General features: G+C 54.1%; 1 protein-coding gene across 1 annotated transcript; it reads left to right on the top strand.

The window, feature by feature from the left end:
• Positions 1–7,016: 7,016 nt before the first annotated feature.
• LOC146437226 (uncharacterized) lies at positions 7,017–12,041 on the top strand. Its single transcript, XM_085060854.1, has 9 exons — positions 7,017–7,350; positions 8,698–8,967; positions 9,440–9,556; positions 9,756–9,857; positions 10,273–10,395; positions 10,581–10,673; positions 10,943–11,035; positions 11,290–11,344; positions 11,866–12,041. Exons 1-9 carry the CDS (start codon positions 7,125–7,127, stop codon positions 11,912–11,914), a joined length of 1,128 nt encoding a protein of 375 aa, XP_084916980.1. The 5' UTR covers positions 7,017–7,124; the 3' UTR covers positions 11,915–12,041.
• The last annotated feature ends 2,996 nt before the right edge of the window (positions 12,042–15,037 follow it).

Genomic DNA, 15,037 nt, shown 5'->3' with positions numbered 1-15,037 from the left:
ATTTCCTATCTGAGCTTGCAGTGTGATCAGAGCAGTCCACTTGCTCCACATGGCATTGGTGCCATGATGTGTGGAAGGACTTTCCCTTTGAATATCCAGCCCAGCACTGTCAAGTCAGGGTGCCAGAAGAATTCAGTACAAATCACTTCTGTGGCAGTTCAATCCCTTCATAAGCTGCCAAGATCTCTTTCTCAGCTGGAGTGTAACAGGCTTCATGCTCTGTATCCTCAGATCCAGAACCCCAGGGTTCATCCTTGAAACTCCTGAAACTCTGGGACCTGTTGGAACTCCAGTGTGAACTGGAGTTGAAGGCACTGGGTGGTGCCAAAACTGATATCACCATAAAACCAAAGTAAGGTCGAGACACCTGCACAGGAGATCCAGTTTTTAGGAATAAGATGGCAAGATGGACATTGTCAGATCCCAGTGGATGTTACTAATAAGACAAGAGCAATGTCTCCACCAACTAACAAGAAAGAAACACAGGCCTTTTGAGATGTTGTGGGATTTTGCAGAACGCACATTCCAAATTACACTTGGATTGTCAGCCCTCTCTGTCCAGTGAGCTGGAAGAAGAATGATTTCAAAGGGGGCCCTGAGCAGTAACAAGCCTTGGAACAAATCAGGCAGGGACAGTTCATGCTGTAGCCCTCAGGCAAGCCCAAGCAGGGCAAGATGTAAACAATGTGTTTTATAGTGCACTGGGGAGAATGGTCCTACCTGGAGCCTGTGGCAGGAAGCACCGGGGGACACTTGAGGTTGACATGGAGGTTTCTGGAGTCAGAAATACAGAGTATCCAAGACCTGCCATTCTCCAGCTGAAAAAGATATTCTGGAGCTTATGAAGGTCTCCAAGGCACTTCAGAGGTGATTGGTACCAAAGCTCAGCTCCTCCTGGCACTCTGGCTTATCTGTCTTGGGTTGGATGTTCAAAGGGAGGATCTCCTTTATACATGATGCAACAGATGCTACATGGAGCAAGTGGGTCAGAGTGGTCACACAATGAGCTCAGATGGAAAACCCCAGTTCTCCAGCCATTTTAGAGGTATCATAGACTGGCCAGAAGGCAAAGATTTTGGAATGTCACCAGACGAGGAGGTGACAAGTGCTGAAGAGGCCCCACTGTATAATAAATCCCCAGAAAGCGAGAAGCAGTTCCCTGATGGGTCCTGCTGTCCTGTGGGAAAGCAGTGAAGATTGAGAGCAGCTGTATGGAGTCCCCTAAGAAAAGTCACAGAAACTACTGAAGGAGAAAGTGAATGGAGTCAGTTTGCAGAGGTGAAAGCCATGCAGAGGGCCTCGGACATTGCTGAAGGAGAGAAAGGAACAATACTGTACACTGGTTCTGGGTGGTACCCTGTGGGGTGGTAGCAGCAATGGAAGCATCATAAATGGCAGCACAGGGATAAACCCATGTGGGCTGCCCAGGTGGAGATCCTGTGAAGGTGCATCACGTAGGTGCTCATGTACCCAAAAGCATTGGAACAACCAGCAGCTGGATCAGGCTGCTGGGATTGAAGTGTCTCAGGTGGGTCTGGACTGGCAACATAAAGGGGAGTTATTTCTGGCTCGGTGGGTCTGTGACACCTTGGGACATCAAGGAGGAGATGCACCATATGGATGGACTTGGGACCAAGGGATGGATTTAGCCATGGACACCATGTCTCAGGTCACCCATGAATGTGAAACATGCACTGCAATCAAGCATGGCCAAACAGCCTCTGTGGGGTGGAGGGTGATGGCTGAAGTACAGATCTGGGGAGGCCTGGCAGATTGACTGGATCACACCCCCCAAAGTTGTGACAGCAAGAACTCTGTGCTTGTGATGGTGGAAGCAACCACAGGATGGCTGGAAATGCAACCTGTTCCACATGGCACCACCAGAACACCATCTGGAAAAGCCAGTCCTATGGTGGCACAGTACTGCAGAAAGAATTGAATCAGACAATGGGACTCATTCCCAAAACAGCCCCACAGACTGTGTGACTTCCCAGCCACACAGATGTGGCACTGGACAGCTGTGACACACACATGTCCCCCGGCCTCTCCAGACCTGTTGGGGACCCCCGTGCACTTCGAAACGAGAACTGGTGTCCCTACGGGGACAGTTGGGGGACACTGCCCCTTTGCAGCGGACTCGGGATCACCATTACCCCCATCTTCTTCCCAGAGCTCTTCCTGGTGCCAGTGCTGGAGGGTCTCCCCGAGCCCACCGAGGGGTTCCCCCTGAATCTCAGCTGCCTCAGCACCCCCAGCCCCCTGCGGCCCTGAGCCCCCCTCCTGCACCTCTTCTACCGGGACGGGCAGTTGCTGGGGGGCCCGCAGGGGTCCCCGCAGCTCCTGCTGCCCGCCGTGGGGGTCTCCCACTCGGGCAGTTACAGCTGCGAGGTGCGCTCCGAGGGGGGGGCCGTGCGAAAGAGCAGCGCCCGGCTCCGCGTCACGGTGCGCAGTGAGTGCAGGGATGGGCACGGCAGCCCCGACAGCCTCCCCGGGTCCCTCAGCCCTACCTGGGTACTCCTATCCCTTCCCTGCATCCCTCCCCGGGTCCTCATCACTGCTTGTGTTCCTCGCTGGGTCAACCTCCCCCTCCCCGAGTCCCCCCATCACTGCCCGGGTTCTCCCACCCCCCCGGATCCCTGCACCCACCCAGGGGTACCCCCATTCCTTGGGCCCCTCATCCCTTCCTAGGTCCCTATCTGGACCCTCCCACTTCTAACTGGGGTCCCCTCAGCCCCTCTCCGAACGGCCAGTCCACCCCTCTCCGTGTCCCCCACCCTTTCTGGGGTCCCCAATCCCACCCGTGTCCCCCCGTAGGGGTCCCGCTCTCGGGGGCGTCCCTGTCGGCGCAGCCCCCCGGGGGACAGGTGGCACTGGGTGACCGCCTGGTGCTGAGCTGCGCGGTGGCCACGGGGACAGGTCCCCTGTCCTTCTCCTGGCACCGGGGGGGCTCGGGGACACCGCTGGGCACTGGCCCCCGCCTGGAGCTGAGCCAAGTTGGGGACAATGACAGCGGCCTCTACCAGTGCCGGGCCAGCGACGGGGACAGCGCGGCCGAGAGCTTCCCGCTGAATGTCACCGTCCTGGGTGAGGGGACCTTCGGGCTGAGGGTGACTCCACCCACGGCATCCCCATCTCACCCACGGCATCTACCATCCCACCCCATCCCACCCTCACTCCCCGCCCCGTCGCACAGCACGGGCCTTTCCCTGGCCACACGATGGCACAAGATGCCAGAAATTAAAGTTTCAAAAATCCACGAATCCCATCCCAAGGCGGCCTCGGGGCCCCAGTGGTGCCGGTGCTGTTTGTGCCGCTACTCTCTCTCCAGCTCTTTGGAGAAGCCCAGGAATTGCTGTTCAGAGCTTCTGTAGCTAGGAACCTTTTTAGGAGCTGTGGGATGTGGCGCCCATCGTGGCAAAGGGTGGAGCAGGGAGCGGGAATGATGTGAGGGCATTGGAGGTCGGTTTGGGCACCCGAGGGTGCCTACAGGACGCTGGAGCTGGTTTGAAGGCAGCTGAGCCCAGTTCAGCTGATGGAACCCAGAAAGGAGCTGGGAGGGTGCTGTTGTATCCCTGGATCCTCCGTTCCCATCTGCACATCCCAGGGCCCCGAGTTTGGTCCCTTTTGCCACTGGGGCCATCTGTCTCCCACCTCGTGCAGCCTGAGCAAGTCCCCCGCCCCACCCAGACTTTCAGCTGGCTCCAACTCCCATTTCTGTTTGCTCTCTTGTCCCCTCAGGACCCCAGCTCCTCCCTGGAGACCCTTCCCTTTCCTCCTGGATGTGCAGTGCAGCCCCTCCTTCAGCTTTTGGGACTGCCCAGAATCCTCAGCCTTGCAGTGAAACCAAACCCTCTCGATTTACCTGCTGGTCACATCTGCCCTCCAGTATGTCCCAGAGCTTTCCATTTTCGCCCCACTGTGCTCCAGAGCCCCCTGCTCGCTCTCAGGATTGTGCAGGTGCAGCTTTTGGTGCATCCCTCTTGGTCACCTCTGGTGCCACCAGGAGCCTTTGGCCCCTCACAGGACTCAGATAAAACAGAGGGAAGCTGCTTCCAGCCCAGCTGAAAAGTATTTCCATTTTTGTCTTTACTCCTTACCTGGGGCTTGGAGCAGCCTGTTTCAGTTCTCCCATGGCTGGGGAACTGGATGGGGTTTAAGGTCCCTCCGAACACAGACCTTCCTGGAATTCCATGATTTGGGGATGGATATGACAAAATGAGGAAATGGGGAAAGGTAATTACATGCAGGTTTATTTGGAAGAAGACAAGTGGTGAAAGGAAAGGTCATCTGAAAGGAAAAGGTATGGGAAGGTGAGTGTGGGGCTGACCAGCACGTGGTGGGAAGTGGTTTGGGATGTTTGGGGATGTGGGAAGTGTGGGCTGGGTGCCTTCCTTGGCTGGTGGCCAGGTCTGATGGAGCCCCCGAGTGCCACTGCGCTGGTGCTCTCCGTTCACCCGGGGCCACCCACACCCACCCGCCATCCCCTCATGCTTCTCCCGCGGCTCTCCTGTCCCCACACCTGGCTTTGGAGCTCCACGGGGGTCCGATGGGTCCGGCTGTGCTCAGCAAGGCAGGAAAACTTTCTCAGCACTCGGGGGCAGAGCCCAAATCTCCCCCAGCCCTTCATCCCTCCGCTCCTCAGTCCGGAGATGACTCCTGATCCCAGGCGTTATCTCTCCCGTAAAATGAAATTCCCTTTGCAGAAAATCTGTGGGATGCAGATTATCTCAGTCCATCTCAAGACGGGGAGAAAAAAGCTGCTCAGGAGTGTTTTGAAGCCAGACTGAGCCCCTGCTTCCCCCGGAACGGTGCTAGGGGCGAGTTCAGACTGCGCTCCAGGAGCTGGGCTCCACTCAGGGAGAGGCTTGAGCTGTAGCAAAGGGATAGGGATGGATCTTCTGGCCTCGGGGCATGGAAACGTAATTTTTATTCATGCGGGACCCTCTGTCCTGCCCCGGCAGAGCCCCTGGGGGCTCGGGAGCCGCCGATCCCTGCGTGGTGCCGGAGCCATCGGCAGCTCCTTCCCACCCCGGGGAGCGGCCGGAGCGGGGACAGAAGTGGGAGCTGCCACTGCTGCCAGGAAGGCTCCTGGGAAGAGTTCCTGGGAGGGGAATCGGCAGAGAGGGAGAGGAGCCTCGGCAGGAAAACGGGCTGGGAATACCCGCGGCATCGGAAATCCATCCCAGGGCTGCAAACGCCACGGTACAGCCTCACCTGTTGCTCTCAGCACAACGTGGAATTTCCAGGGAATATTTTACATCAGGGCGATCTGGGGCTGTTTTCCCTGGGCAGATGCTGCTGTGCCATCCCGCGGAGCTGCTGGGGACCACCTGGGTGCTCCTCGCAGGTAAGGTGGTCCCGGACTGGGCTGGGGGCTCCACACCGGGTCCTCTTCCAAACCCCAGAGAGTCTTCAGAGGAACTTTAGAGCCGAGCGTGGGGAGCTCTGGGTCAGGCTTTTTAGGTGAGGTCCAAAGGCTTAACCTGGAAGGCAAAGGTGTGTTTGTCCAAGGAGAGGAGATGGAAGAGCCAGGCACAGCTCTGGGGATAAAAGTCTGTTGCAGCCTGATTTATACTGGGGTTGATACATGTAATAACACAGAAATACATGTATATATGTTAATATGTGTTTGTGTTAAAAACATGTACTTAAAGATATATGCTGTATTTCAAACCACAAATTTTATTGCAGTTAAACACATGTGAGCATTTTCACTGTGGTCCTTAAATGGTCACTGGCTGCCTTGAAACACAAACCACGGAATCACAAGAGGGTTTGGGTTGGAAGGGACCTTAAAGTGCATCCAGTCCCACCCCCTGCCATGGGCAGGGACACCTTCCGCTGTCCCAGGGTGCTCCATCTAAACTGGCCTTGGACACTTCCAGGGATCCAGGGGCAGCCACAGCTTCTCTGGGAACCTGTGCTAGATCCAAATGGATAAAGATTTTCAGGATGAACATCTAAAATAGAAAGGAAGCCCATTACCATACAGCTTGATTTTGGGATGGTGTCAGTGAGCTCTCAGTGTCTGTAGGATGAGCTTTGGCCATTGCAGCTGTAAAAGATGGAGTGTTTTCCTCTTTCCTTCAGCTCGTGATTGTGTTCTGTATACAGGGTGTTTTCCCAGAAAAAATATTTTTAGTCATGAGATTGTATTTTTCCCCCTCCACAACTACAGTATGGGGTGCAGGAAGTATGAAAAGAGCTGCCTTTCGAGCTTATAAGAGTGAGAATTTAAAATCACCAGGTGAACTTGATTTACCTGGATTGTCCCACTAATTTTCCTTCCCACCTCTGCTACACAGTCTCCAGTGGGAGCAGCAGGAGTTTCCAGGGCTGTTTGCCTGGCAGGTGCATTGGGAATGCAGGTGAACAGGTGCTTATCGAGGCAGGAGCTGAGACAGGGCCGAGAGCAAACACAGCCTGTGCAGCCTGGGAGAATCCCTGGGCCTCCCTGACAGGCTCTGGAGCCATGGGGGCTGGGAATTCTCCCCCTCCCTCTTCCTGTCCCTCTCCTCGTTCTTAGAATCCTCTTTTCTGGGGATGAGGGTCTGGGAGCTGTGACCATTCCACAGCAGTTCCTCCTGAAGTCCTTGAGCATCAGTTAGAGCCCAAGTCATGACAAGCCCAGGAGTTTCGGGAGGTGGCTGCATCCTGCACTGCTGGGAGCATGTGGATATGCTCAACCCCAGACAAGACCAGGAGTTTTGTGGCTGTCCCATCCCTGGAGGTGTTCAAGACCAGGCTGGATGAGGCTTGGAACAACCTGGGATGGTGGAAGGTGTCCCTGCCCATGGCGGGGGGATGGAACTAGATGGGCTTTGAGTTCTCCTTCAACCCGAACCATTCCAGAATTCCATGAATTAGGAATGAGCCATGGAAATTAGATCAGTATGACAAAAACTCAAGCAGGAGAAGCTCATTCCACACCCCTGCCATGGGCAGGGACAGCTTTCCCCGGACCAGTTGCTTCCAGCCCCATCCCCACCACTCTCCTCCCTCCAGGGCTGCTGGTGCCGTTCCCTCCAGCTGTGGAAGCAGCGCAACTTCTCCAGCAGAGAGCAGCGGCTGTGGGATCCTCTGTGCTGCTCCCTGGGCTAGATAACATCACCCACAGCAATCCCATGCAGTGGGAATTCCTCAATGGCACCAGCTCCTACACCATCCTGCAGCACAATGCAGGGGTTCACACCCCAGCCATCCACGCCCCCTATGCAGGACGAGCCATTTTCCATCCATCCAACGGTTCTCTCATGCTGGAGGATGTCCAGGAAAGTGACAGTGGCACCTACAGATTGACTGTCAATGCAGGAGACAGAAAGAGCCTGGAAATCCCACTGAAAGTCCTCGGTGAGTGGTGGGTGTGGGAGGGAAGAGCAGGGTCATGGATACAAGCAGAATTTGACTGTACACAGACCAAGGGCCAGACCAAGGGAGCTGGAGAAGGGATTCAAGCTTGTTTGGACCTCTCATGTCCAAAGCACCAAGAGCAGCACCAAGGAGACCTTGGAAAGAGGTTGCCAAGCTGTCCTAGGGGAGCAGATCTGGAGATGCTGCCCCATGAGACCCTCTGGGGGCCCGGCTGGGACAGAGGGACAGGTTCCATCCCAGAAAGGCCATTTCCTCCCTTCAATGCAGGGATGGAGGGACTGGTGGGAGGACAGAAGGACTGGTGGGAGGACGAAGGGATGATGGAGGGACCAGTGGTAGGATGGAAGAACTAGTGGGGTGATGAAGGGACTGGTGGGAGGATGGACAGACTGGCAGAATGTTGGAGGGACCAGCAGGATGATGGACAGACTGCTGGGATGATGGACAGACTGCTGGGATGATGGAGAGACCAGCGGAGTAACGGAGGGCCTGGTGTGCTGCTGTGACTCTGCCACCTGCAGAGTCACCAGCCCTTTGCCAGGGGACAGCTGGCAGAGCCGATGGAGCTGAGCAGGGTGGGTTTATGGAGAAGACACCACCCCCTCAGCCCAGGCTGTCCTGTTTGCCCTCTGCAGGCGCCAGCTGCCACCACAGAGATAAGAGGCACTTGAAATGGCCCAGAAGTCCCTCCTCGATATTGCTCCTGGCAATTCCCTAATTTGCTCTGGCATTATCCACCCTCTCACTAATCATGCCGCGGCCATAATGCCACCACAGCCCTTCACCACTCACCTCTCCTTCCAACCACACACCATCCGAGTGGGATCTGCTGCCTTCTCCACTATTTTCTCATTTCCTGACGCATTTCAAAATGCTCCATATTTACCCACATCCATTAAAAGCAGTGATTCAGCTAGAAAGAAAAATAGTCCTGGAAAGCACAGCAGCCGGATGGACTTCCCAAGGGAGAGGCACCAGCGACCGCACTATGGCAGATGCTGTGGTGGCAATTGTAGCCCAAGGGCCCATCAGAGATGCTCCAGGTCATGTCCACTGGCACAGGGTGCCCAGGGAAGCTGTGGCTGCCCCATCCCTGGAAGTGTCCAAAGCCAGGTCTGCCAGGATTTGGAGCTGCCTTGGCTCATGGAAGGTGTCCCTGCCCATGGCAGGCGATGGGATGGGATGGGATGGGATGGGATGCAATGGGATGCGATGGGATGCGATGGGATGCGATGGGATGGGATTGGCTTTAAAGTCCCTTCCCTCCCAAACCATTTTGTGATTGTGTGTCTGAGAGAAGTGCTGAGGTCTCTGTTCCCTTTCCAGAGCCAGTGTCCCGCCCTCAGCTCTGGACCAGCGTTCTCCTGGCTCGAGCCACTGGTGAGGTTATCTGTGAGGTGGCAGAGGGCAGAGTGGACATCATCACCTGGAAGAAGGATGGGCAGCCCCTTCCCCCGGGCAGAGTTTTCCAGCTCTCCAACAGCCGCAGGGTTTTGTACCTGAGGCCAGCGAAGAAATCAGACTGTGGCTCCTATTCCTGCAACGCCAGCAACAGGATAAGCTGGCAAGAAACCTCCCTGGACATCACCATTGAAGGTTTCACCTCCCACTGCCCCTCCTGCCCTCCACCCTTCCCTGGGGATGCCTCAGTGGTTCCATTCCATCCCCCAGCCTCCATTACCCATGGTCTGGCCGCACTCCCCATGAGGTGATGCCCACACACTGTTGACAGGAGCTGCCCATCATGGGATGATCAGCAGCAATTCCCAGTCTCTGATCCCACCAAGGCCCAGTCCTTGGCAGGAGATTGGTCATTCCCTCTTGGGGCAGGTCCCAAGTGATGGACCTTGGCCAAGGTGATGGTGAGCAGGAATGAGCTGGGGGGTGGTCGGGAAGCCTGTGGGGAGCACCCACCCCAGATTGGACATTTCATGATGTGTATTTGGCGACCAGCTGGCAAATAAATGTAATCTATTCTGATGATGGAGGAGCCCTGTGGCCACCAGAGCTATTGGTGCTGGTCCTGCCAATGTCCCAACTCTGTCTCCTCAGGGTCATTGTTTTCCAGGTCTCTCCCGTCCCTTGAAGGACACCCTGAGGATTGCGGTGGTCGCTGTGGTCTTCGCTGTTGTCTCAGCATGGGGATTAATTATTCCTGTCTGCCAGTCTGAAAAGCTCAGGATAAGTGAGTTGGGGGGAGCAGGACCCCATTTCCCTTGTCTGGTGGGGGAGAACAAAGAGCATTGCTGCGGGAGCCCCCAGGTCCTGGGATGCCCCACAGCATGGCTGGGGACAGGCTGCATGCCACCCTGAGGAAGGGGTGGGAGCTGGCACGGGACTCCCCGGTGTCACAGCGGTCACCCCCTTCTGCTGTGGGTGTTTAGGAGGGGAGCTCTGGAGGTGGCTCAGCTCCTACACCTGCGGGCTGGTGTGCATCGCCTGCATCCTGGACATCACCGCTGGGATCCTCTGGATGCGGGAGGAAGGTAGGAGGGAGCTGTGGGGCAGTTTGGAGGGACAGGGAAATACCCCATGGGACATGTAGAGTTCAGTGGGGTCAGACAGGAAGTGAGGGACAGTGACGGACAGGGGGATCACTAGACCCATCCAGAGCAATATATGTGATCACGGTGTGATCTCTTGCTCAGGGGGAGCCTGGACCACCACATGCATTACACACCTGCCTGTGCAATTAATGCAGTAAATCCCCTTTTCCCAGAGCCCTTTCACAGGATGAGGCCCAGAAGGACAGTCAAATGATCAAGGAATGGAAAGGTTGCTTGGAAGGAAAGGCTGGAAGTCAGAGGAGGGTGTGAAAGGGATGTGATGGAAGGTCACCAAGTGGTGAAGAAGATGGGCAGTGTAACATCAAGTTCTCTGCCTCATCCAATTGCCTTTCAGGCCCTTCTATTGCCATCATGCTGCCTGAGATTGCCCTGAGCTACCTCGCCGTGGTGACCTTCCTGGTCTCCACCACTGTGATTTTCCAGCCTACAGATTTCAACCATCTGAAGAGCAAGAAAGGTGAGTGGTTCCACCAAGGATGGGCCAAACGGGTCCACAGGGGTGTTATTCTGCCCAAAACACCATCCCTAACTTTTTAAAATGAGAACTCCTGTGCTAACTCAGGCTGGTGGATCCCACAGCCAGCCCCCCACCCACACCTCCGGACGCTTATCCACATCCCTTTTTCCCATCTCCCTTGGCAGCACAGCGCACGATGGGTTATGCTGCTCCGGGCGCCGTGGTAGCCGTGGTGCTGACCACTGCCTCCCTCATCAAGAGCATCTACGATCGCCATGGTGAGCAGGGATCCTCCAGGGACCACCCCAAGACCACAACTCATGCAAACCCCACATCCCTTCAATTCAGCCATTGGTGATAGACCAAACCCAATCCAACATACTGGGCATTTCAGGGAAGTGAAATCTTTGTGGGAGAGAAATTCAGTTTCAACATCCTCCATGTATTTTCTTCTCTGGTTTTTGTGTGTGTGTTTTCATGGTGGCAACTTGCCTTCCTCCTTTCCCTTCTCCTGCTCCATGCCGACTCCTGGATTCTCTGGTGGCAGAAGAAGGATGCACGGGGTTCATGAACGTGACCATCCTGGTGGTCAGCACGATGGCAGTGTCAGCCCTCCCACTCCTCGCCATCGGCCTCTGCTGTAAGTCTGCTCCTTCATCATCTCTCGGCCCTTCCCAGTGCCTCGGGCTCCCTCTGTCCCCACACCAGCCAGCAGCCACGGGAATTTCTGAAAAGTGGTTCCTTTGATTCTCATGAAGCCCCCATGGTCAGTGGTCTCCAGTGAGTGCTTCCCTTCCCTGGTGAGCCCCAGCCATCACATCCCAAATACAACATCCCCTCCTTGGTGCCTCTCACACATTCTTCTGATGTGGGAACAGATTTGTCCTTTCACAGATCACACAAGGCAAGGCTGGCGGAAGGACCGTGATGTTTGCCTGGACAAAGTGAGGTAGATCTTTTGTTCCTATTTTCCACATAAGTTCCTATTTTCTGCATGAATTTGTACATCTTGAAGTGAAAGAAGCAGGATATGGAAACTATCCTGTGTTTCGGTTTAAGACCCAGACCCCAAGTAAGATACAGCTCAGCACTGCCCTCCAGCTCGTGGTTTCATACTGGGTTCAGTGGGAGGCTCTGGTGGGTTCCCCAACCAGCAAAGCAGTTGAGAGCCCACTCAAATCTCCCCCTTATGGCCTCAACCTGAAGCTTTTAAATCTTAATTTCTCCTGGATTAACAGAATGGTTTGGGTGGAAAAGAGGCTCTAAATTTACCCAGTTCCACCCACTGCCATGGGCAAGGACAACTCCCACTATCCCAGGTTGCTCCAAGCCCTGTCCAGCCTGGCCTTGGACACTTCCAGGGATCCAGGGGCAGCCACAGCTTCTCTGGGCAACCTGTGCCAGGGCCTCCCCACCCTCACAGGGAAGAATTTCAATGCTCAGCATTGTCCCCCCTCCTCTTCCTTCCAGCTCCTACGAAATGACTCAGTCAGGCCCCAAGGACACCATTCCCAGCTAGAGATCCATCGGGGTGTTTCTGACTTGGCTGAGCCAGCCCAAGCCTTCCCCCAGGTTTAGTGGGCTCTGGGCTCTCAGTTTCTCTTCCTCTGTGATCCTAATAATAAATGTCCATGAAATTAACCTGATTCTGCCTTTTTTTTTTAATAAAACAGACCCAATGGAGGCCAAATGCACATTTTCTCCTTTCTTACTCCAGAAAACTAAGGCCTGAAATAGAGAAGTCCCTTTAGCAGCAGCTGCAAGAGTGTCTCTCCCTGCTTTATTTAATGTTTCTGGATAACCCAACACACACACACCACCTTTCCAGGGGTCACTTCTCATTCCCTGGGCAGATGATTTCAGGGCATGTTTTGGGGTGCTTTCCCCCTAAATCCATCTGCTGCCTGTCCCCTTTTGTATGGCACAGCATCTCCAGGGGACCACTGAGGTTTGACGGGCCAGGACTTGGTGCTCCCTACAGGGTCCTGCCTGTGCAGTGGGGCTGGGGAGGTCTCACTCCTTGTGGCCAGCAGGAACACGCATCCTTATCCACTTTATTTGTATTTTTTCTTGTCCTCCTCCTTGGATTTTCCTGCCTGAATGAGCAGCACCCCATTCACATTTCATCCCCCCACATCCCCCCATTACCACGTAGGAAAATCCTGTCTCCTGGGCCTCTTGGATCAAGAAACTGGGGAGAAATCCTGTTTTCCACTCTTTCCATGGGCCACTCTCCAAACAACCCACCTAAGGAGGAGAATGCAATGAATACCAGGAGTTAAGATGGAGACAAAAGAAAATTATCATTAAAATGGAGAGTGAGGGATTGGACCTGGAGCATCCTGTGGTTTCACCCCCAGATAAGCAATGCCTTGGGGCGGGTTTAGTACTGGGATCTGAGAAAACCACAAATCTGTCACACTCCAACCACTCAACCTCGGATGAGTTACAGGTTGAGGGACATCAAATCACAAGAGGCCACAGAGGTCAGCATGGCCTTGGCATCAGCTAATTGCCAATTGCTAATTACATGGAGCAAATGAGGCAGTGGAGAGAGTCCAAATTCATTCATGGATGTAACAAGTGTCTCCAAACCTCAGCCCAGCAGGATTCCAAAGTCATGGTGAGCTTCTTCTGGCACCTGAGATCATGGCTGTATCAGAGGGAGGAGGTGAGAATTCACCATTTCTATGGCTTTTTAAAGTCTTTTTTTGTTGTTTTTCCCCATCCCAGATATTCCTGTAACTGAGCCCTCAGGGGAACTTCACAGCCAGCCCAAGGGGTACGAAGACAATCCAATGGGTCCCTCTCACAAGAATCTCTAATTGTGGATGGAAAGGAGCTGCCCTGAGGAGTGTGGCCCATGTTTGTACAACCCCGAGCCTTCTGCCAGGCTTCCCGGTCACCCTGGGAGCAGTAAATGAGATTTATTTATCAACTTTGTGTTTGCTGAGCCCTTGTCAGCAGTCTCAGACCTTTCTGTAACTTCATTAAGGTTAAAAGAGTGGCTGGTTTAGTCTGGCAAGCTAAGCCAGACCTGCTGAAGGCTGCTTGTGACCATGACCTGGTAGGTTTTGGATGCTGACCAAGATGGAGATCTCACAACCTCCTTTCTATCTCCTGGTGTCCTATCTCCTATGTGTTTCTATCTCCTATGATGTCCCTGGTCAATGTGATGTCCATGGTCAACATGGTGTCCATGGTCAGTGTGATGTCCATGGTCAGTGTGATGTCCATGGTCAACATGGTGTCCATGGTCAGTGTGGTGTCCATGGTCAGGGTGATGTCCCTGGTCAATGTGATGTCCATGGTCAACATGGTGTCCATGGTCAGTGTGGTGTCCATGGTCAGTGTGATGTCCATGGTCAATGTGGTGTCCATGGTCAGTGTGGTGTCCACGATCAGTGTGATGTCCATGGTCAGTGTGATGTCCATGGTCAATGTCATGTCCATGGTCAGTGTGGTTCCACACTCCATGTATTGTCCATATTACCACACAATGCTCCATCCCATGAGGAACGTGCTGTTAGGATATTCTCAGTTGTGTGAGAAGCTGATGGAGCTGATGGAGCTGATGGAGCAGTCAGAGGAAAGTTCCTGACAGAAAATGCCTGCTGAGATGCCAGCAGAAGACGTCTGGATTCCAGGGCACTGCCAGCCTGGGAACCAGCACATTCCTGAAGAGCGTGGTTGGCTTCTGGAAAGAACCACTGGGTATCCAAGGGCCCCAGATACCCTGATAGCCACAGAACCAAGAAACAGAAACAACATCACTTGGAATAGGGAAAATTAGTCAAAAAGTATGGGTAACAGTCTGGAAAGCAGGAATTGGCAAAAGACACTGGAGGTTTCAGCTGGAGGATGCAAGAAAGTGCCTGGGAAAGCAAAAATTGATCTGTGAAAACTAAAAAATCCAATTATCTGATGGTGGTTCCAGGTGAAACAGAAACATCTGCTCCAAGGAACAGCTGTTCCCTGTTCCCTACTGTCCTGCACCCCCTGAGGTCACTGTGGTATCCAAAATCACCCATTTCCTCCCCAAAATCAGCTCCCCCCTGCAGGAATTTCTCTACCTGAGCTGGTACCCCACCAGGGGTGGCCTGACTCTGGATTCCAACATAGATCATCCATAGAGGTTTTGTCCAGCACGGATTTGCTTCACTCCTGGAGCAGGTGGGAAGCACTGGTGCCACTTCCAATATCACATTTTGTGTAAGATACATGTGGGAGTAGCATGAAATACACACTTTTCTGGGAAAAATCCTGCAGTAACTTGAAATATATACTTGTTTTGCTAGTAGTAAAGGTGAAGGAAGGACATGAAGGCACAAAAACCAGGAAGGGAGGAGGTGGATGCTGTCAACAGCTCTCCCTCAGGTACATCCCAGGGCGTCTGACACACTGAGATTTATTTATTCAGGGCAGGATTAAACTCATACTCAGCCTTTGCCAGGGGCTGTTTTTCCCAGTTGTCACAGCGCACTGAGGCATTCCCTGCATCCCAGAGGAGGCTTTTCCAACTGCAAACAGCTGCTGGGCACAACCCTGCACCCAAAGGCCATCAGGTGAACCCCAAAGCTCCCCAAAAAGCCCCCCTGGGTGAGCCCCAGGGCAGCCCCAATGCAGCTCCTTGGGAGGTAGC

This window comes from Lichenostomus cassidix, chromosome 4A, assembly GCF_008360975.1.
Source record: "Lichenostomus cassidix isolate B80296 chromosome 4A, HeHo_3.0, whole genome shotgun sequence".
NCBI lineage: Eukaryota > Metazoa > Chordata > Aves > Passeriformes > Meliphagidae > Lichenostomus > Lichenostomus cassidix.
Note: the sequence above shows the minus strand (reverse complement) of the source record. Positions and strands in the feature narration are given on the sequence as shown.

Excerpts from the sequence above, each read along its gene's own strand:
- LOC146437226 (XM_085060854.1), top strand. The coding sequence starts at position 7,125 with ATGCAGTGGGAATTCCTCAATGGCACCAGCTCCTACACCATCCTGCAG. Across the intron at positions 7,351-8,697 it reads AATCCCACTGAAAGTCCTCG|AGCCAGTGTCCCGCCCTCAG; the intron begins GTGAGTGGTGGG and ends TTCCCTTTCCAG. Across the intron at positions 9,858-10,272 it reads CCTCTGGATGCGGGAGGAAG|GCCCTTCTATTGCCATCATG; the intron begins GTAGGAGGGAGC and ends ATTGCCTTTCAG.